The sequence below is a fragment of the Nerophis ophidion genome, linkage group LG17 (assembly GCF_033978795.1).
Source record: "Nerophis ophidion isolate RoL-2023_Sa linkage group LG17, RoL_Noph_v1.0, whole genome shotgun sequence".
Taxonomy (NCBI): Eukaryota; Metazoa; Chordata; class Actinopteri; order Syngnathiformes; family Syngnathidae; genus Nerophis; species Nerophis ophidion.
Genome location: NC_084627.1, coordinates 34,581,806 through 34,603,489, shown reverse-complemented (window position 1 = coordinate 34,603,489; position 21,684 = coordinate 34,581,806). Strand labels below are relative to the sequence as shown.

General features: G+C 38.7%; 1 protein-coding gene across 1 annotated transcript in view; it reads right to left on the bottom strand.

The window, feature by feature from the left end:
- Window positions 1-19,451, bottom strand: part of dqx1 (DEAQ box RNA-dependent ATPase 1) — a 48,254-nt gene extending 28,803 nt beyond the window's left edge. The window contains exons 1-3 of the mRNA XM_061876798.1: window positions 19,130-19,451; window positions 14,610-15,003; window positions 10,828-11,021 (exon numbers count right to left, since the gene is read on the bottom strand). Coding sequence (XP_061732782.1) covers window positions 10,828-11,021; window positions 14,610-14,945 — 530 coding nt within the window. The 5' untranslated portion in view covers window positions 14,946-15,003; window positions 19,130-19,451. The remainder of the gene's footprint in view (window positions 1-10,827; window positions 11,022-14,609; window positions 15,004-19,129) is intronic.
- Window positions 19,452-21,684: the final 2,233 nt, after the last annotated feature.

The following is a 21,684-nucleotide window of genomic DNA, read 5'->3' as shown; positions in this document are numbered from 1 at the left end:
CTTTCTCAGGGAGGGCATGTCCCAATTTCCAAGCTGCTGTTTTGAAGCATGTTAACAAAAATAATGCACTTTGTTACTTCAATAATAAATATGGAAGTGCCAAGTTGGAATTTTTTTTCCCCATAACTTGAGTTTATTTATTTTGGAAAACCTTGTTACATTGTTTAATGCATCACAACAAAATCAGGGATAATAATGTGTTAATTCCAAAACTGTATATATCGGTATCGGTTGATATCGGCATCGGTAAATAAAAGTTGGACAATATCGGAATATCTGATATATGCAAAAAAGCCATTATCGGAAATCTCTAATCTGAAGGTGGATAGGCCTAAAATAAATATTTACATTCATGTCATTTCAGTGAGTCTTTGTGGATGGTTACCATTTTCTGCATCTTGATTTTTATGTCAAAGCGCCCTCAAACCACCAAATGTTGACCTAAATGTTTTTCAAATCTTGGTGACCGCCCAGCCCGTAGGGGGCACACCCAACGTGACATAAATAGGGAAACTGCACACCTACAATCTAGATGTGTAAAAAGCCTTTTGGATGGAAAGTGAAACATTGTAAACAAAGAAGGAACCAGTTGCATTCATTCAACCTTTGCAAATCACCATGACCTGGATGGCTGAGAATTAAATAACTGTAACAAATATGGAAGTACTGGTACAATGACAAAATGTCCCCTTTAATAACTAAGCACACACTGTATACAGAATATCTTCTGAAGTGTGCTGATGGAAATATTCCATTTGAGACAAAGCCACAGTTTATAAATCAAATCAGTATTTTACTGTAGTTGCCAAATGCAGCAGGATCTCTTAAGTACAGTAAAACCTTTCCCATAATGTGTTGACATCACAAAGGAGTTTTACCGAATGCAATACTAAATGCCAGCAACAGAGGTCGCAATAGCTCCTTAAATATTTTCATGTAACTGACAACAAAAATAGGACAGCTCATAAAAATATTCATGAACAGTATTCCAGAGGAAAATTCAAGTGGGACAGGTGATGGAATGTCAGGTGACAGGCTAAAAGGTATAAACCTCGATTTATTTGTTCAACAATTGGAGAGTTTAGTGAAGGCAAAAGGCATCACTTTACACTACTGCTGTAAATAATTTACTGCCACCTTGTATAACCAAAGTGCAGAGAACAAAGAACAAGGTGTGGCAACAAAAAATAGATCAAGTGACATTAGTACACAAAACTGTTGACATCCAATAATGTGACCTTTGTAAAATAAGAGAAGACATTCTGATGATCAGCATTGTCCAAAGTTCGCCTCCTAACTCAGTGTAAAAATACAACGACAAAAAAACAACAAAAAAGGTGAGAAATAAAATGAGAAAGTAGAAGTGTTGCTTCTAATTACCCAGACCTGACATACAGGCTGATTTCTATACAACTTCTTAGAACAGTGGTTCGAAAACTTCTTTCACCAAGTACTACCTCCCAAAAAACTTGTCTCTCTATGTACCAACATAAAAACCCACAACAAAATACAATAGTGTAGTAGGCCCAAGTATTCATTAAAAACAAGGCAGAGGTTTTATTTAACAAGTATATTTAATAATTTTGGCCACTGTAATTCATACTTGCCAACCTTGAGACCTCCGTATTCGAGAGATGGGGGCCGGGGTTGAGGTGGCGGGGTTTGGTGGTAGTGGGGGTTTTATATTGTAGCGTCCCGGAAGAGTTAGTGCTGCAAGGGGTTGTGGGTATTTGTTCTGTTGTGTTTATGTTGTGTTAAAGTGCGGGTGTTCTCCCAAAATGTGTTCGGCATTCTTGTTTGGTGTGGGTTCACAGTCTGGCCCACATTTTTAACGGTTTTAAAGTTGTTTATACAGCCACCTTCAGTGTGACCTGTATGGCTGTTGATGAAGTACGCATTGCATTCACTCACGTGTGTTTAAAAGACGTATACATTATGAAACTGAACCGGTACGCAGTTTTTATGGAGGAAAAGCGGACGTGACGACAGGTTGTAGAGGACGCTAAGGGCACGCCCCCAATATTGTTGTCCGGGCGGAAATCGGGAGAAATTCGGTGGAATGGTTGCCCCGGGAGAGTTTCGAGAGGGGCACTGAAATTCGAGAGTCTCCCGGGAAAATCGGGAGGGTTGGCACGTATGCTGTAATATCACACACCAGGGATGTAACGGTACCAAAATCTCACGGTATCAACTGTAGTACCGGACGCCTTGATGAAGGAGGCCTTCATCTCGTAGTGCACGCCTTATTTTCTGGGACTAAACCTGCGTTCCCCCCTCTGCAATGTCCTGTTGTAGTTCCTCAGCTGTTACCCGGGGGTTTTTCACCACTGTACGCTTCAAATACCGGACAGCAGTTGCACACAGCAGCCTCTTTCTACCACGCCCAAGTAGTGTTTCCACTGTGCCTTTAGCTTTAAACTTGCGAATTATGCTCCCAACTGTGTCTCTTTGCTATTTTCTGATATCCATATCCTTTTTTATGAAGAGAAATGACCTCCTCTCTTGACTTCTTTGACCACTCCCTGAACTTCACCATGTTGCAAATACACCATTGACCATCTACAAGAAGCTGAGCGTCACAGTCTTTTTCAATCAGTTTAATTGTTGTTCGTTATGGTTCTAATCACATCTACAGGTGTTTTCAACACCTGATTGAAAATACCTTATTCAAATTCTGTTCTTAAGAGTTATGATCTTCAAGGGGTTGAATCATTTTGTCAATGAGGTATTAAGAGAAATGACACTGTTTGACATGTTACAAAATATAATGTTGTAATTCACGTTGCATTTGTCCATTTAATACATCTTTATTTGATATGACTATAAACAAAATACGGAATAAATGTCCTACTTGCTAAAACACCAAAAGTGTGTTGGGGTTGAATAATTTTGATCACAACTATATAAAATCACAGTATTAAGTCCTCAGTACAATATCACTGTGATACAGAATATGGAGGGTTCGAATTTAACCACGGCAAGTGTCAGAGTGCCCTTGTCACTTGCCGTATTGCCCTAAAAAATTGACCAGCATTGACGGCCAGAACATGCCGTGACCACCCTTGACTTTTTACTTGTAAATGGATTAGCGATGTAACGATAAACGGTATAAAGATAAAACGCGGCAAAATTCCAGACGGTTAGTAATACCGCTTAAATTTTCAATGAATGAAAATCCGTCATGTATCAATAATGCATTTAAGGCAACACTGCTTACTCTCTGAATACTGAAGCGCCGCAGCGTCTGTGCATGTGCACTAGAGCCATTTGGCTTGCGAAACATGGTGGCGACTTCACGGACTTTGCTCTGAAAATGTTCCCTCCGAGCTGACGGCCCTGATCGCTTCGTTACACTTAATTTCACTCGCTTCTACTTCCGTGGAGTCTCGGTGTGCATTTAAGAGCATAATGCTGTTGGAGGAGAAAAATGTGTGATGGTTTAGTTTGATTTTGAACGTGCAGCTTGCGTCAGCTGCTGGGACTGAAAGTTACCATGCAAGTTGCCACAACTTGTTTATAAAGTCTGTAGTTTGTTGACTGGGATGCTCACTCGTCCTTTATTTTAACTGCTAACTTTATTAGTGTTCCAATAACATTCACACTAGCTCAAATGTTTTGTCATCTCATCGAATTGAACCCTGGCTAAGTTGTCAGTGAGGCACAAAGACTGGGTATTCGATGTATCACTCATCTTTATTTTTTTTGGGGCCAAACTGTTACACTGAAGTACATGGTTGTTGTTGAAGAACAAAGTTTGTTTATTTAACTTCATCTTCATTAAGCCAAACTATTTTGTGTTTTACATTGATATCCAAAAGTAAACGCCATGTTTTTTTACAATACTTGTTTTTTTTTCATTCCACTAAGTAATTACTTTAATAACTATTCATGTGACATAGCATTTTGTTAATGTTGTATGGTGTATAATTAATACCTATATGACCGATTTCTGTTGAAGCGTTCAATGGATACAGCATGTAAATGTACACGCATTAGTACATTAAATGTGTGTACATAACTTAAAAAATACCTATCTCTATGAAAATTTAAAAATAGAGATAAAGGCATCGGCAAGTTTAAAGCCACTGCAACAGCTGAGGACATCACTGGTGCGGTCAAGAATCCTGAGCACTTCTGTTATGCTGAGGAGACCAAAGTGGCGTGGGAAGAAGGAAAACTGTCGGATGACATCGTAGAGGAGCAACGTAAAAAATCTGACACGGTGATACTATTAATGAATAAAAACACAAATATTTGTATTTAACTATATAGATCATGTTTATCTAGAGCAGGGGTCACCAACGCAGTGCCCGCGGGCACCAGGTAGCCCGTAAGGACCTCTGGCCTGTTCTAAAAATGGCTCAAATAGCAGCACTTACCAGTGAGCTGCGTCTGTTTTTTACATTTTATTTATTTACTAGCAAACTGGTCTCGCTTTTCTTGACATTTTTAATTCTAAGAGAGAAAAAACTCAAATAGAATTTGAAAATCCAAGAAAATATTTTAAAGACTTGGTCTTCACTTGTTTAAATACATTCATTTATTTTTTTTACTTTGCTTCTTATAACTTTCAGAAAGACTATTTCAGAGAAAAAATACAATCTTAAAAAGGATTTTAGGATTTTTAAACACATATAATGTACCTTTTTACCTTTTAAATTCCTTCCTCTTCTTTCCTGACAATTTAAATCAATGTTCAAGTATTTTTTTTAAATTTGTTTTATTGTAAAGAATAATAAATACATCTTAATTTAATTATTCATTTTAGCTTCTGTTTTTTCGACAAAGAATATTTGTGAAATATTTCTTCAAACCTATTATGATTAAAAATCCCCAAAAATATTCTGGCAAATATAGAAAATCTGTAGAATCAAATTTAAATCTTATTTCAAAGTCTTTTGAATTTCTTTTAAAATTTTTGCTCTGGAAAATCTAGAAGAAATAATGATTTGTTCCATAAATTCTTTTTTTAATTTTTTCAAAAAGAATCGAATAAGCTACTTTTTTTCTTAATTTTTTTCGGTTGAATATTGAATTTTAAAGAGTCTAAATTGAAGATAAATATTGTTTATTGAGAAAAATAATCTTAATAATTATTTTGCCCATAACCGTGCAGTCCTATGTGTAAGACTAAACCCCATATATGAATACTATTTTTATCTATACGGACAAAAAGTGCAGTCACGTCTTACGTTATAAGGGTGCCATCTTTTTATTTATTTATAGTATTATTTTGTGTACGCCTTATTAGTTTGTTTATAAGCTACTCAGAGGCCTAGTGGTTCGAGTGTCCGCCCTGAAATCGGTAGGTTGTGAGTTCAAACCCTAGCTGAGTCATACCAAAGACTATAAAAATGCGACCCGTTACCTCCCTGCTTGGCACTCAGCATCAAGGGTTGGAATTGGGGGTTAAATCACCAAAAATGATTCCCGGCCGTGGCACCGCTGCTGCCCACTGCTCCCCTCACCTCCAAGGGGGTGATCAAGGGTGATGGGTCAAATGCAGAGGACAAATTTCACCACACCTAGTGAGTGTGTGACAATCATTGATACTTTAATTTTGACTTAACTTATAATGCTTGTGTTGCTGTCATATGCACATTCAACTGTCTATTTGAGGTACATACATACATTCTGAATGTGTTGTTTGTAGGGGTTATTTTAGTAGTTTTTGAAAATTTTAAACACATTTAAAATTACCGCGATAATAACCATGATAATTTTGGTCACAACAACCGTGATAAGAAATTTTCACACTGTGACATTTGGACAATTGTAACGTAATTGTTTCATTGAGTAAACAGATTAAAACACTCTGACATGAATTTTTTTCTTACATTTTCAACTGTTTAAGAGATCGCATAATTAACATTAATCGGTGTAAACAACATGGGAGCAGCCATTTTCGAAGCGTTAACAACGAAAACAGCAGAGATTTTCCGAGAGATACATTAGTTGCATCAGGGTCTGGGAGGATGTCACGTGTTCGGTGAATTTACGTCAGGCAGCTGTCAAAATGCAAAGTAAAGAACAAATCAAAAAAAGAAAACACAAACAATTACAGGCTGTTGGGAAAAAAACGTAGCAAGCAACACAACTTCTTTAGGTAGGTTAATTTCATAGTTTAAGTGGAGTGCTAAATTTGTTGATCGTTTGCCCTCGAAACTCAGCATGTTCATGTGCTGTATTGTGAATGTTTCAAATACAAAGCCTGAATATGTCCAAAAAAGAAACAACTTAAAAATGTCGTAGTGTGTAAAATAAAGAAGCAGGAATGTTTCGGATAAACACACTTATTGTAATTGAACACGAACGTATACGAAAGGTTTTAATCATATTTATTACTTCAAACATGTTTTTTACGTGCAAATAATTGTGCAGGAACAGGCAGTGTTTCTAGCAAATATTAAAAACAATTTACTTATTCTCAGAAAAAGTAACTAACAACTGTCCTCTACAGTGGCCATTTTTTATATTAGTCTGGAAAATGCTGTTTCTCAGAAAAATTTACTAACAACTTTACTTTTGATAATGTAAATACCTCCCAAACTGATGGCTTGGGTGGCTTCAAATATATTTTCTGGGTGGAACTTGTCCAGGATGTACACTGCCTTAGTCGAGAGTACAGCTGGATAGGCTCCAGCCCCCCGCAACATCAAGATAGACAAGCAGGGAAAAATGGATGGATGGATGGATGGATGGATTGAAGATTTATCAAGTACCCATATTTCCCGAAGTGTACCATTTTGGTGATTTCCCTCTGTGCGGTGTGTGTTGACTAGCTGGCTGTGTTGGCTTGGAAACGCTCAAGACGAAAATGACACGCTTTGCTTTGCAGAACACAGACTTATTTACCTCCGCCAAAGAGGTTATGTTTTCCCCAGGGTTTGTTTGTGTGTTTTTAGCAAAATAACTAAAACAGTTATGGATGATTTAGATTTTTCAGGAAATGTCCAAAAAACAATTCCCCGTATATACTAGAACACTTCACCTTCTTCTTATGATGTTCCTATGCACACGATTCTGGGAGAACTAGTTCATTTTTTAGAAATGACCAAAAATAAAGCGCCAGAAAAGTTTTTGTCTGATACAAGCAGTAGAAAATGTATGGATGGATGGAAAATATCAAAAATGCCACTCATCCTTTCATTTTTCAGGATGCGGTCCTGAGCCTAAACGTCCCTAGAGTAGATGGAATTTCAAACATTTGTTTATTTCCGTTCTGTCTGGTAGATTAGGTTTTGGTGGTGACTATATATATATATATATATATATATATATATATATAGATATGTCCATCCATTTTCTACCGCTTATTCCCTTTTGGGTCACGGGGGGCGCTGGCGCCTATCTCAGCTACAATCGGGCGGAATATATATATATATATATATATATATATATATATATATATATATATATATATATATATATATATATATATACATATATATATATATATATATATATATATATATATATGTCCATCCATTTTCTACCGCTTATTCCGGGGGGGCGCTGGCGCCTATCTCAGCTACAATCGGGCGGAATATATATATATATATATATATATATATATATATATATATATATATATATATATATATATATATATATATACACACATACAGTCAAGAAAATAAGTATTTGAACAATCTGCTATTTTGCAAGTTTTGCCACTTAGAAATCATGGAGGGGTCTGAAATTTTCACGGTAGGTGCATGTCGTCTGTATGATAGATAACCTAAAAAGAAAAATCCAGAAATCACAATTTATGATTTTTTAACAATTTATTTGTGTGATACAGCTGAAAATAAGTATTTGAACACCAACATTAATATTTGGTAGAGTAGCCTTTGTTTGCAATTACAGAGGTCAAAGGTTTCCTGTAGTTCTTCACCAGGTTTGCACAGACTGCAGGAGGGATTTTGGCCCACTCCTCCACACAGATCTTCTCTAGATCAGTCAGGTTTCTGGGCTGTCGCTGAGTAACACAGACTTTCAGCTCCCTTCAAAGATTTTCAATTGGATTTAGGTCTGGAGACTGGCTAGGCCACTCCAGAACCTTGATATGGGTCTTACAAAGCCACTTCTTGGTTTTCCTGGCTGTGTGCTTTGCGTCATTGTCATGTTGGGAGGTCCAGCCATGACTCATCTTCAATGATCAGACTGAGGGAAGGAGGTTTTTGGCCAAAATCTCACAATACATGGCTGCAGTCATCCTCTCCTTAATACAATACAGTTGTCCTGTCGTATGAGCAAAAAAAAATTCCCAAAGCATGATGCTACCACTCCCATGCTTCACAGTAGGGTTGGTGTTCTTGGGATGGTACGCATCATTCTTCTCCCTCCAAACACGCATAGTGGAATTTTGACCAAAACGGTCAATTTTGGTCTCATCTGTCCACAAAACTTTCTCCAATGACTCCTCTGGATCATCCAAATGGTCATTGGACAACTTAAGACGGGCCTTAACATGTGCTGGTTTAAGCAGGGGAAACTTCCGTGCCATGCATGATTTCAAACCATGACGTCTTAGTGTATTACCATTGAAACAGTGGTCCCAGCTCTTTTCAGGTCATTGACCAAGTCCAGCTGTGTAGTCCTGGGCTGATACCTCACCTTTCTTAGCATCATTGAGACCCCACGAGGTGATATCTTGCATGGGGCTCCACTCCCATTGAGATTGACCGTCATGTTTAGCTTTTTCCATTTTCTAATGATTGCTCCAACAGTGGACCTTTTTTCACTAAGCTGCTTGGCAATTTCTCCGTTGCCCTTTCCATCCTTGTGGAGTTGTACAATTTTGTCTCTGGTGTCTTTGGACAGCGCTTTGCTCTTAGCCATGCTGAATGTTTGGGTCTTACTGATTGTTTGGGGTGAAAAGGTGTCTTTATGCTGCTAATGACCTCACACAGGTGCATCTGATTCAGGATAATACAGTGGAGTGGAGGAGGACTTTTAAAGGCGGACTAACAGGTGTTTGAGGGTCAGAATTCTAGCTGATAGACAGGTGTCCAAATACTTATTTCAGCTGTATCATACCAATAAATTGTTAAAAAAATCATAGATTGTGATTTCCGAATTTTGCTATTTAGGTTGTCTCTCATACAGTAGACATGCACTACCGTGAAAATTTTGGACCCCTCCATGATTTCTAAGTGAGAGAACTTGCAAAATACCAGGTGTTCAAATACTCATTTTCTTCACTGTATGTATATATATATACATATACACAAACCCCGTTTCTATATGAGTTGGGAAATTGTGTTAGATGTAAATATAAACGAAATACAATGATTTGAAAATCCTTTTCAACGCATATTCAATTGAATGCACTACAAAGATTACATATTTGATGTTCAAACTCATAAACTTTATTTTTTTTTGCAAATAATAATTGACTTACAATTTCATGGCTACAACACGTGCCAAAGTACTTGGGAAAGGGTATGTTCACTACTGTGTTACATCACCTTTTCTTTTAACAATGTTGAATAAACGTTTGGGAACTGAGAAAACTATTATTTCCCATTCTTGATTAACTGTATGTAGAGCTTTAGTCGTTCAACAGTCCGGGGTCGCCACTGTCGTATTCTACGCTTCATAATGTGCCATACATTTTCGATGGGGGACAGGTCTGGACTGCAGGCGGGCCAGGAAAGTACTCGCACTCTTTTATTACAAAACCACGCTGTTGTAACACGTGGCTTGGCATTGTCTTGCTGAAATAAGAAGGGGCGTCCATGATAACGTTGCTTGGATGGCAACATATGTTGCTCCAAAACCTGTATGGACCCTTCAGCATTAATTGTGCCTTCACAGATGTGTAAGTTACCCATGCCCTGGGCACTAATACACCCCCATACCATCACAGATGCTGGCGTTTGAAATTCGCGCCTATAACAATCTGGATGGTTATTTTCCTCTTTGTTCCAGAGGACACCAGGTCCACAGTTTCCGAATATAATTGGAGTCGTCAGACCACAGAACACCTTTCCACTTTGCATCAGTCCATCTTAGATGAGCTCGGGCCCAACGAAGCCAGCGGCGTTCCTTGGTGTTGTTGATAAATGGGTTTGGCTTTGCATAGCAGAGTTTTACTTGCACTTACAGATGTAGCAACCAACTGTAGTTACTGACAGTGGTTTTATGAAGTGTTCCTGAGCCCATGTGGGGATGTCCTTTACACACTGATGTCTGTTTTTAATGCAGTACCGACAGAGGGATCAAAAGTCCGTAATGTCATCACTTACGTGCAGTGATTTCCCCAGATTCGCTGAACCTTTTGATGATTTTACGGACTGTAGATGGTAAAATCCCTAAATTCCTTGTAATAGTTCATTGAGAAATGTTGTTCTAAAACTGTTCGACAATTTGCTTACAAAGTGGTGACCCTCGCCCCATCCTTGTTTGTGAATTACTTAGCATTTCATGGAAGCTGCTTTTATACCCAATCATGGCACCCAACTGTTCCCAATTAGCCTGCACACCTGTGGGATGCTCCAAATAAGTGTTTGATGAGCATTCCTCAACTTTATCAGTATTTATTGCCACCTTTCCCAACTTCTTTGTCATGTGTTGCTGGCATCAAATTCTAAAGTTAATGATTATTTGGCAAAAAAAAAAATGTTTATCAGTTTGAACATCAAATATGTTGTCTTTGTAGCATATTCCTTTGAATACGGGTAACACAATTTCCCAACTCATATGGAAACAGGGTTTCTATATATTATATATATATATATATATATATATATATATATATATATATATATATATATACACAAACAATACGATTAGTATGCAACCATTATCCATTGTTCTGACCTGAGCAAGGTGTCGGGTGTACAGCTGTCATCATGAGCCACCCTGTAGCCCACCTCCAGACCCAGGCTGAGGTCCATCTCATCCGCCACACGAAGAGCCAAACTCACTGCTGCCACTGAATGAGGCTGAGAACAGCACACCTTGCCGTGAGAAAAGTCATAGGACAAAGCATACTCCACACACCATTGTGGAACCTGAAAGGAGATATGAAGAAGAGAACATATAATATATTATGGTTTGAGGTTTTTTTCCGAACATACATATAATTACAACATCCATCCATCCATTTACTACCGCTTGTCCCTCAGTATTCTTCTTCCTCCAGACACGACGAGTTGAGTTTATACCAACAAGTTATATTTTGGTTTCATCTGACCACATGACATTCTCCCAATCCTCTGCTGTATCATCCATGTATCCATTTTGGTATAAACGCAAATCGTCGTGTTTAGAGGAAGAAGAATACTGAGTTGCATCCCAAGAACCCCAACACCTACTGTGAAGCATGGGGGTGGAAACATCATGCTTTGGGGCTGTTTTTTTGCTAAGGGGACAGGACGATTGATCCGTGTTAAGGAAAGAATGAATGGGGCCATGTATCGTGAGAGCTTTGAATGGTTGACCAAATATTTATTTTTCACCATAATTTACAAATAAATTCTTTAAAATTCCTACAAGGTGAATTCCTGGATTTTTTTTCACATTCTGTCTCTCACAGTTGAAGTGTACCTATGGTGAAAATTACAGACCTCTGTCATCATTTTAAGTGGGAGAACTTGCACAATCGGTGGCTGACTAAATACTCTTTTGCCCCACTGTATATTACCAATAGGAGGAAGAAGAAAACAAAATATATTACCAATAGAAGGAAGTAGAAACACAAATTTCCACTGGATGTCTTAACGGCTGCTTAACAGCGCAGTCACAGAACGTCTCTGCAATCCGCCGTCTGCCAATTCCCCCAGTTGTGTGAAGCACAGTTGCGGCTACATTGTGCTGCAGCAAAGATTTTTATGAGATCTCGCGAATCCGCGCATGACCACGTGAGAAGGGGACTTGTAATGTAATGAATGGAACCACAAACAGTTTATTATGTCCTTCCAGGGGAGCAGTAACAAATCAAATTGGTCCTGCCCATTCATGGTACATAACAGCTGCTGAATGATAACAATGTGGAACGTCTTGAGATTTGCGACCCACAGGCGGGCAGCTGACTGGACTTGACTCATGGAAAACATGAGTCAAGTTTAGATTAGATTTGAATAGAAAGCGTTATTGACATTGCATTGAATGCTTCATTATTTATGGTTTCCAATTTTGACCTGTGCTTTAAGACAAATACAATCATTATTAAACACGGAAAACAAGGCTAAAAATACACAGATAAGACAAGTAGCATGTAAAACATACATTGTTAAAGAAAAAACACAAATGAAAAAGTGGGAATTTGTTACAAAATTCAGTGAATTCAATTGCATTATTTTACATTACATGGGCGGTTATGACTGCTCTCATAATTTTCAACAAGCCATTGATATAAGTGGTTCTCACCTTCCTGCCGGGCATTTTTTTCCTATTAATGAGCTTGCAGCAGCCAGTGTCATCTTACAAGATCCTCGGGTGCCGTGCATGTCAATCAAGTGACGTCATAGTGAAAATGTATAATCGCTAAATTTAGGTCAACAAAGTGCTTTTTGTGTCGTTCTCGCCAGTTACAGGTCCTAAGCGGTGATCAAAGTGTCCCAACTTGTTGGATTATATCACCAGCCAACTTCTGTCCAAGTGAGATGCACAAAACATACTTACAGAGAGCAGGGAAGCGGGAAAGCAGCAGACCACTCGATGATGTAAACATCGGCACATAGGAAGTGACCAAATAGTTTGTCTTTGTTAGGGCTTATAATAACAATACCACTACTTGGATAATATTTAAATCATGAAATGTAAATGGAATATCACTGGCACTTTTTGAATAGTTATTTATCTGATTTTATGGGCGGAATAGTAGACCTCCCATTGGCTCTACTGTAAGCAGATGTTTATTTAATATCTAGAATGCATTTTTTTTTTTTTAATTGTCGTCATGTCTTTGAAAATGATTGTGAATGAAAAAATTGCCCAAAAAGTGCAGTTCCCCTTTAAAGGTGTTATGTTTTCTCCCTCCTTTGCAGAATATTTGGTGTAAATAGCGCGCAAAAAATCTTCCTCTGAAACGGTGAAGTCCCACACGACTGAAGCCATGTTTGTTTACAATGAGCTCAGAGAGAGTTTACGACATGTAGGGGTAAAGCAGCGCTTGATTTGCTCACAATAACACACCTACAGCACACTACGGGTAATCTTGCCTGAATAAAGCGTTTTTTTTCCCCAGCTATATTTCCTCATATGTGCCCGATAAGTATCGTGGACCCCTCGTTCTAATAATTTTTTTGGAATGTGTTGTGAATACAAAACAACATAAAATGATGTGTTTAGTTACTTTTTTTCCACATCCTTATTGTATCTGTAAGCTCAGGTTTACATTATCGGTGGTAAAAAGGCATGAGCCATTGTTGCACAAATGGTGTAAAATAAATAATTGTGATCCAATAAATGACCTACTGACAGCAACATTCTTACAACAAAGGGGTGGCGCGAGGATGAGATTATTAATAACAGTGTGAGTATACAGTTTAACTCCATATTATTCAAATTCCATGTATCTCCAGTTTATAGAATCAGGGTTTCTGCAGCGCTTTGTTGTTAAGGCGGCCGCCTCAACAACAAAGAGCCACCACCAAAACTAAAGTCTTAAAAAAAAATATATATATATATATATATATTTTTTTTTTTGTCCTGTCCAGCTTCTCAGCCAAATTATATAGTTGATGTAGATGCTCATATCGGCTGTTCAGATTTACTTTACAAAGGTGAAGTGTAGAATACTTTTCTTGTTGCCTTATTTGTATTTGACTTTATTAAATGTATTTATATTATCATTTGGTGCTAAACTAAAGTCTTAACAAGCTGCTATGCTTCGTATTGCCTCTGTCAGTGCTTCTCTGCAACACCCAGCATTGTCCCACCCACAGAACCACCTGATTGGTTACACGCAGAGCGGTAACAGCCAATCAGCACTGCGTATTCAGAGCGCATGTAACAGCCAATCAGCAGTGCGTATTCAGAGCGGTAACAGGCAGTCAGCAGTGAGTATTCAGAGTACATGGCGTCAGTGCTCAAGGCAGAGGCAGGCAGAGAGGAGAGACGGTCGAGTAAGCAGAAAGGTGTTTAGCAGGTGAGCATACTGCAGCGGACTCTCCCCAAATTATAATAAACACCTCACAGTCAACTACTAGTAACATAACTATGAGCCCATTGACATTATGTTAAATGAAGAGTTTCTGTTTCTGATAGTTGATATAATAATGTAAGTGCATCATAAAGCTTACATGAACTCCATGGTGTTCAGGGATGAATAGTCTCTCCTATTACTAGTGTACTATTTTTTTCAGCTATAGTTACATTAATCATTAGTAATGTAACAGCCTAGTTTTGAATGGCAGGGTCCCTGCATCACATGTTAATACAAATATAACATTTACATAATAAAAATCAACTACAGGCTTCCCAAATCCTGCAATAATTTAAGCATGATGAGTTGAGCATATATCAGCATGTGGCCCCACTTTTAACTCTTTTTTTCAAATGCTCATTGCAATAGCTTATTTACAGTAAATCATTCATTTGACTTAGTCATTATTTTGTCTTAGTAAGTCAATATTTAGTATGTAAAATATATATACCTGGGTGCTTTTTCCATCTCCACTACGTGTGCTGACCAACACCATGTTGTGGTTCTCCAAGTGCTCCAGCAGATTTTGCCTGAGCGTCCATATAGGAAGCCTTTGCCTCTCCTGTAAAAGGACGTAGTAGCGTGAAGAAAAAGGCAGGCCATCATAAGGGTTCACTTCTAGGTCTCCCAGATCGTCCTCGTCTTCCCCTCCTTCACTTCCTTGGACCCCGTCCTTGTCAAACTCCCCAGATAAAAGGGAAGACATGGACAGAGAGTCCATTGCGGCTGAAAGTCCAGACTCAGGACAGAGCAGGGTGCCGCAGGGCTTGGCTGGTGTTGATGACATCAGCACCAAATGAGGATGGTGCCGGTGAGAGGGTGCTTCACAGAGGATTTTACTTTACCTGCAAAATAATGTGGGAAAAAATAAAAAACAATGACATGTCAACAACTGCCAAGATTAGTTAGTCAAGTTAGCTGCTGATTGGCCGTGTTGTCCTTGAACATCAAGGACCACATGATTATGTTGCTCTATTTGAGGCTGTAATAGCAAAACCTTTAGAGAATATTAAACAAAGTTGTTTAAAGAGAGCTGCTTTGCCATCTGTGCTTTTAAATATGCTCATAAACAACAACAATAGTCAACGATTTTACATTTTAAATTAAAAAAACAGCATTGGTACAGAGCCTTCATGTTTATAAAACAAACAATATTGTTCTCAATATTATATTCATATAGGGGTAGTGTGATGTCATGTAATTTGTAATCTAATAGGCTAATAAAAAGGCAAATAAACATTTCTAAAAGAGGAACTTCACTTTTTGTTTTGACCATCATTAGAGATACTTATGACAGAAGAACCCGTCTTTCCCTTTTCTGTGCGTTCAAAACTAAGAAATTGCGAACAAGAAGCAGCTAACATTACGAGTGTTTTGGCGTTAACCAAGTTAACTTATAAAGTCCTCTAAAAAAATTTCCAACAACGGTTTATATACATACTGTAAGTATGTACAGGCACATTCATGATAAAATGTAATACCTAGAGAAATTCGGTCATTTAATCATTTAGTCTGATTTTAATAACCATTAATTATAGGAAGTAACGTTCATACCTATAATTAACGGTAATTTAAATCAGAATCAGAATTGTTTTATTGCCATTGTTTGAGAACGGGTTCACAAACTATGATTTTTTCAGATCTTGTTATTGATAGCTCAGTTACAGCTCATTTTTAGAATTCAACACAGCTCATTTTTATTATTTATTACCTATTACGCGTTATTTGTGTTTTATGTTGCACGATTGTACCAAGAAAAATTCCTAGTTTGTGAACCCGTTCTCAAACAATGGCAATAAAATGGTAAATGGGTTATGTAAAGCGTTTTTTCTACCTTCAGGTACTCAAAGCGCTTTGACACTATTTCCACATTCATCCATTCCCACACACATTCACACACTGATGGCGGGAGCTGCCATGCAAGGCCCTAACCACGACCCATCCGGGTGAAGTGTCTTGCTCAAGGACACAACGGATGTGAATAGCTTGGTAGAAGCTGGGGATTGAACCAGGAACCCTCAGGTTGCTGGCACGGCCACTCTCCCAACCGCGCCATGCCGTCCCTAAAACTGTTCTGATTTTGATTTTAATTAGCATTAATTATAGTTATGAACGCTACTTCCATCAACAACAACAGCATCACTAATCATGGCAGAGTTTGTGAGGGATGATAATGGTGTACTTTGGTGAGGAAGAGGGTTAAACGTCAGAGGAGACAGGGAACCGAGAGAGTCCGTACCAGCATGACTTGGTGCCGCAAATCTGAAGCTTGTCAAGGCATGCCGACAGAAATTGAGTGCTCTTGCTTCACTGAGTGGCACACAGTCTTACATCAATTGAAATGTGGTTAGGACACTACTCCAAGAGACTGCATCAAAACAAATAAAAAATTGTTTGTGACAACAAACCCTGCACCTGCAGTGGTAGAAACCTTTTTCTTACACCAAACCAATATTAACTATAAAAGAGGCACCAGGCCAGCTGGACCAGACAGAAAACTGTCCATCGTAAAAGTCACCATGACATTGATTCTGATACATGTAGCACAAAGTGCTTCAGTTGTATACATAGTCGCCATAGCTGTGTAATTTGGTTGTCTGTTCTTTAACTGCTATGTTAGCCACCTCTTGCTAGTAGTTGTTCACTATTTAGAACGCACAGAAAAAAGAAAGCCGTGTGTTGTTTTTATCAGCATTTGGTTCGCTTCCTGTACTAAACCGCAATGTAGCCATTATACCCCTATAGAATCAAATTCTTTAGTGACAGCTGTCATGTTCCCACATCACTTAAACCTTCGGCTTTCACTTTAATACTAAAATAAACCTGGTTTGGATCCTAACTACTTGTAACTCAGTGGTACAATTTGATCGAACTTGTGAATATTTAAACTACTGCAATTAGGGACCATAATTTCCTAAAGTGAATGGATATTTGTTAAAAAAACAAACTGATTCATTAGATATATGTTATTTCTAATAGGAAAAAAATAGTAACACTTTAGTAGGGAAAACACATATTCACCATTAATTAGTTGGTTATTAACATGCAAATTAGTAACATGTTGGCTCTTAATTAGTCATTATTAAGTACTGATTAATGCCTCACTCTGCATGGCCTTATTATACAACCAGCAAGCCATTAACTAAGGGTCGTCCTTTAATAACCTCAGAATTATTGCTTATTAGTAATCCTAACCCTCAATCAATCAATCAATGTTTATTTATATAGCCCTAAACCACAAGTGTCTCAAAGGGCTGCACAAGCCACAACAGCATCCTCGGTTCTGATCCCACATCAGAGCAAGGAAAACCTCCACCCGGTGGGATGACAATGAGAAACCTTGGAGAGGACCGCAGATATGGGTGACCCCGCACCCTTATATGTACCCTAGTGTCCAAATAACTCTAAATTAAGCCTTTGTTAATTTAATAAGCAACTAATTAATGGTGAATATGTTCCCCATACTTAAGTGTTACCTAAAAAGTGCTTCAGTTTTCGCACGATTCAGTCTCACGGACCTTTTTAAGAACAGATTACAAATGGAAACCGAGGTGCGGAGGTAACCACGGTGTAACTGGGTGTTGAAAGGGTGTTTTGGTTTTGCTTTTTTGTTTGTCTATATGGTGCCATCGTATGTGTGCAACATGTATTATTCATTGCTCATGTTTTTGGTTTTTGTTGTTGTGTGAAAAAGCGCCGCTCAAGTGGCAGCTGGTTGCATCAGCTTTGTGCTCTTAATGTCTTATGTCCTTTGTGTTCTAAGATGTTTCCCTATTGTTTTCATTTGGGGTTATTTAACCTCAGTTTTTGTGGACTGTTTGTGTCTTCATTGCAACCACATAATTCATAATTTGAATAAAGTCCACCCTATCCTTCAAGCAGCACTGTAGTCTCATTATCGACACTCCTTCCAGTGTAGAAAACTATTTAAAAAAAAAAAGTAAGAAATTGTTTGACCAAAATAAAGTCAAGTACAGGGAAATAATTGTATTATATTATGGATATTGTTAAATTGTTCACAAACAAATTTGATAAACACAACTATATTGCTTTGCCTAAATAATGTTTTGTCCTGTGTTTTATTCTGATTATAATCGTGACAAACAAATTGAAGACACATTCAGGCGGTATAGCTCGGTTGGTAGAGTGGCCGTGCCAGCAACTTGAGGGTGTCAGCTACAATCGGGCGGAAGGCGGTGTACACCCTGGACAAGTCGCCACCTCATTGCAGGGCCGGACCCCGACTTAAACAAGTTGAGCAACTTATTGCAGTGTTACCCTTTAGTGTTCAGTATATCTATCTACTAAAAAAAGTTTCAATCAATCAATTAAGCATTTGTGACAATAACATCTACTTTAGAAAGTGCAGTGCACAACAGCGCACACACAAACTGTAAATATACTACTCCCCTCTTAACCACGCCCCCAACCACGCCCTCGCCCACCAACCACGCACCCCACCCCCCAAACTCGGAGGTCTCAAGGTTGGCAAGTATGTCTTTCAACAATACAGTCTCTTCTATATATTTGGTATCGGATCGACACCGACATTTGCAGTATAGTCCACCCCTAGTTGCTACAACAATAAAGGCCAAGCAAGGAAGTCCGAATGGTGACGTCATCATTTACACCGGCAAACAATACTGGGCGATAATCAGTGTGCAGTTCAGTTGACACAACAAAAAATATATTTTTAAAACATCATCAGCTTGTAAACTTCTTTAACCTTTCTCTTTAACAACAACTTCACAATCGTATTTAGGAGAACATCTTCACGTTGGAAAATCTGCATTAGTTAATTTGAGTTCGAGCAACTTAATCGAAAAGAAAAATATCAAAAATATAAACATCTCTGGCCTTTGTCCTAAAAACTAATGACTGCCTCTTCGTTAACTGCTACACCCCGAGGGCTAAATGTCCTTATGGGTGACATTTTAAACAACATTTAGTTGAAGAAAAAGGCATGTTTACCATATCGCTTGAGGTACGGAAGTCCAAACTGCGTCCATGCGCTCCACCGCCGTCACTTGTTTGTGAACAATTGGCCACTGTCTCTCTCGCTTAGCCACAGCAGCCGGAGAAAAAGCTAGGTAAGGTGAAAAAGGCCGACAGCTCTTCGCAGTCACTTTCCTTTTAGTCTTCCCCGAGCTGGGTTCTCTCCTGACAGCTGACAATAAAGCAGAGGCCGCGGGGCGGCGAGATGTTGACTGACCGGCTCTACGTCGCGAGCGCCATGTTGGCTGTCAATGGTGTCAAATCCCGGGTTGCATTCACGGGTGCTCGAAAAAAGCAAGACCGACGTTGTTTGTTTTTGTTCTTCTTCTTTTCTGTTTTTGTGGCAGTTGGCAAGCAGCTTTGTAAAGTGCATTACCGCCACCTTTTGATATGGAGTGTGGACCGAGGTAGGACCCTCTATATCAGACCGGGGCAAATTAAAGATCTAAAAATAATATGGCAATGTCCGGCGGGTCAGATTGAAACAGGCCTACTGAAAGGAGATTTTCTTATTTGAACAGGGATAGCAGGTCCATTCTATGTTTCATACTTGATCATTTCGCGATATTGCCATATTTTTGCTGAAAGGATGTAGTAGAGAACATCCACGATAAAGTTTGCAACTTTTGGTCGCTAACAGAAAAGCCCTGCCTTTACCGGGAGTCGCAGACGATGACGTCACCCGTTGACGTCTCCTCACCTCCTCACATTGTTTTAATCGGAGCCTCCAACAAAAATAAATATCCGGACCGAGAAAACGACAATTTCCCCATTAATTTGAGCGAGGATGAAAGATTTGTGTTTGAGGATATTGATAGCGACGGACTAGAAAAAAAAAAAACGTGATTGCATTGGGACGGATTCAGATGTTTTTAGACACAATTACTAGGATAATTCTGGGAAATCCTTTATCTTTCTATTGTGTTGCTAGTGTTTTAGTGAGTTTAACAGTACCTGATAGTCGGAGGGGTGTGTCCACGGGTGTCTTGAGGCCAGTGTCTGATGGAAGTCGACGGCAGCTGTATGGACGGCACAAGCTCAGCTGATCTCCGGTAAGTGGCCACTTTTTACCACAATTTTCTCACCAAAAACTGCTGGTTGATATTTGGTCGGGATTCATGTTCGCTTGACCGCTCTGATTCATAGTAAAGTTTCACCTCTGGGAATTTTAAACAAGGAATCACCATGTGTTTGTGTGGCTAAAGGCTAAAGCTTCCCAACTCCATCTTTCTACTTTGACTTCTCCATTATTAATTGAACAAATTGCAAAAGATTCAGCAACACAGATGTCCAAAATACTGTGTAATTATGCGGTTAAAGCAGACGACTTTTAGCTGTGTGTGTGTGCAGCGCTAATATTTCCTAACAGTCTGTGATGTCACGCGTACACGTCAGCATTCCGCGACGTTTTCAACAGCACACTTTGCGGGAAATTTAAAATTGTAATTTAGTAAACCAAAAAGGCCGTATTGGCATGTGTTGCAATGTTAATATTTCATCATTGATATATAAACTATCAGACTGCGTGGTCGGTAGTAGTGGGTTTCAGTAGGCCTTTAAAGGCCTTCATTTGGTTTTTTTAATCTCATTTTTTGTGGACTTTTTGTGTCTTTGATGCAACTACATAATTCATAATTTGAATAAAGTCTACCCTATCCTTCAAGCAGCACTGTAGTTTCATTATGGACACTTCTTCCAGTGTAAAAAAAAAAAAGTAATAAATTGTTAGACCAAAATAAAGTCAAGTACAAGGAAATAATTGTATTATATTATGGATATTGTTAAATTGTTCACAAACTAGTTTGATTAAAAACACAACTACCGTATTTCCTTGAATTGCCGCCGGGGCGCTAATTATTTAAAACCTCTTCTCACTCACTTACCAAAGGCATGCAGTAAAATTTGAGTGTGATGTAAGCTTGGACCTTAAATCCTACGGTATAGCTCTGAATCTTCTTCCCTTTATGCGATTTCAAATTACCGGTTTTGAAATCAGCCTCATCCATTTTGAAAATGATGACAGGGGAAGTGTCACTCGTGACGTCACGAGTTTGACCAGGCGGTAATACTAAGCATGCGCTAATTATTTTGGGAAGCGAGTTTGACCCGGCAGTAATTCAAGGCAGGCGCATACTATATCCCCTGCGACAATTCAAGGAACTAGGCCTACTGAAACCCACTACTACCGACCACGCAGTCTGATAGTTTATATATCAATGATGAAATATTAACATTGCAACACGTGCCAATACGGCCTTTTTGGTTTACTAAATTACGATTTTAAATTTCATGCGGAGTTTCCTCTTGAAAACTTCGCGGAATGATGACTCGTGTTTGTGACGTTATTGGTTAGAGGGGACATATTAGCCCAGCACCATATGCGGCTAAAAGTCGTCTCTTTTCATCGTGCAATTACACAGTATTCTGGACATCTGTGTTGCTGAATCTTTTGCAATTAGTTCAATTAATATTGGAGAAGTCAAAGTAGAAAGATGGAGGTGGGAAGCTTTAGCCTTTAGCCACCCAAACAC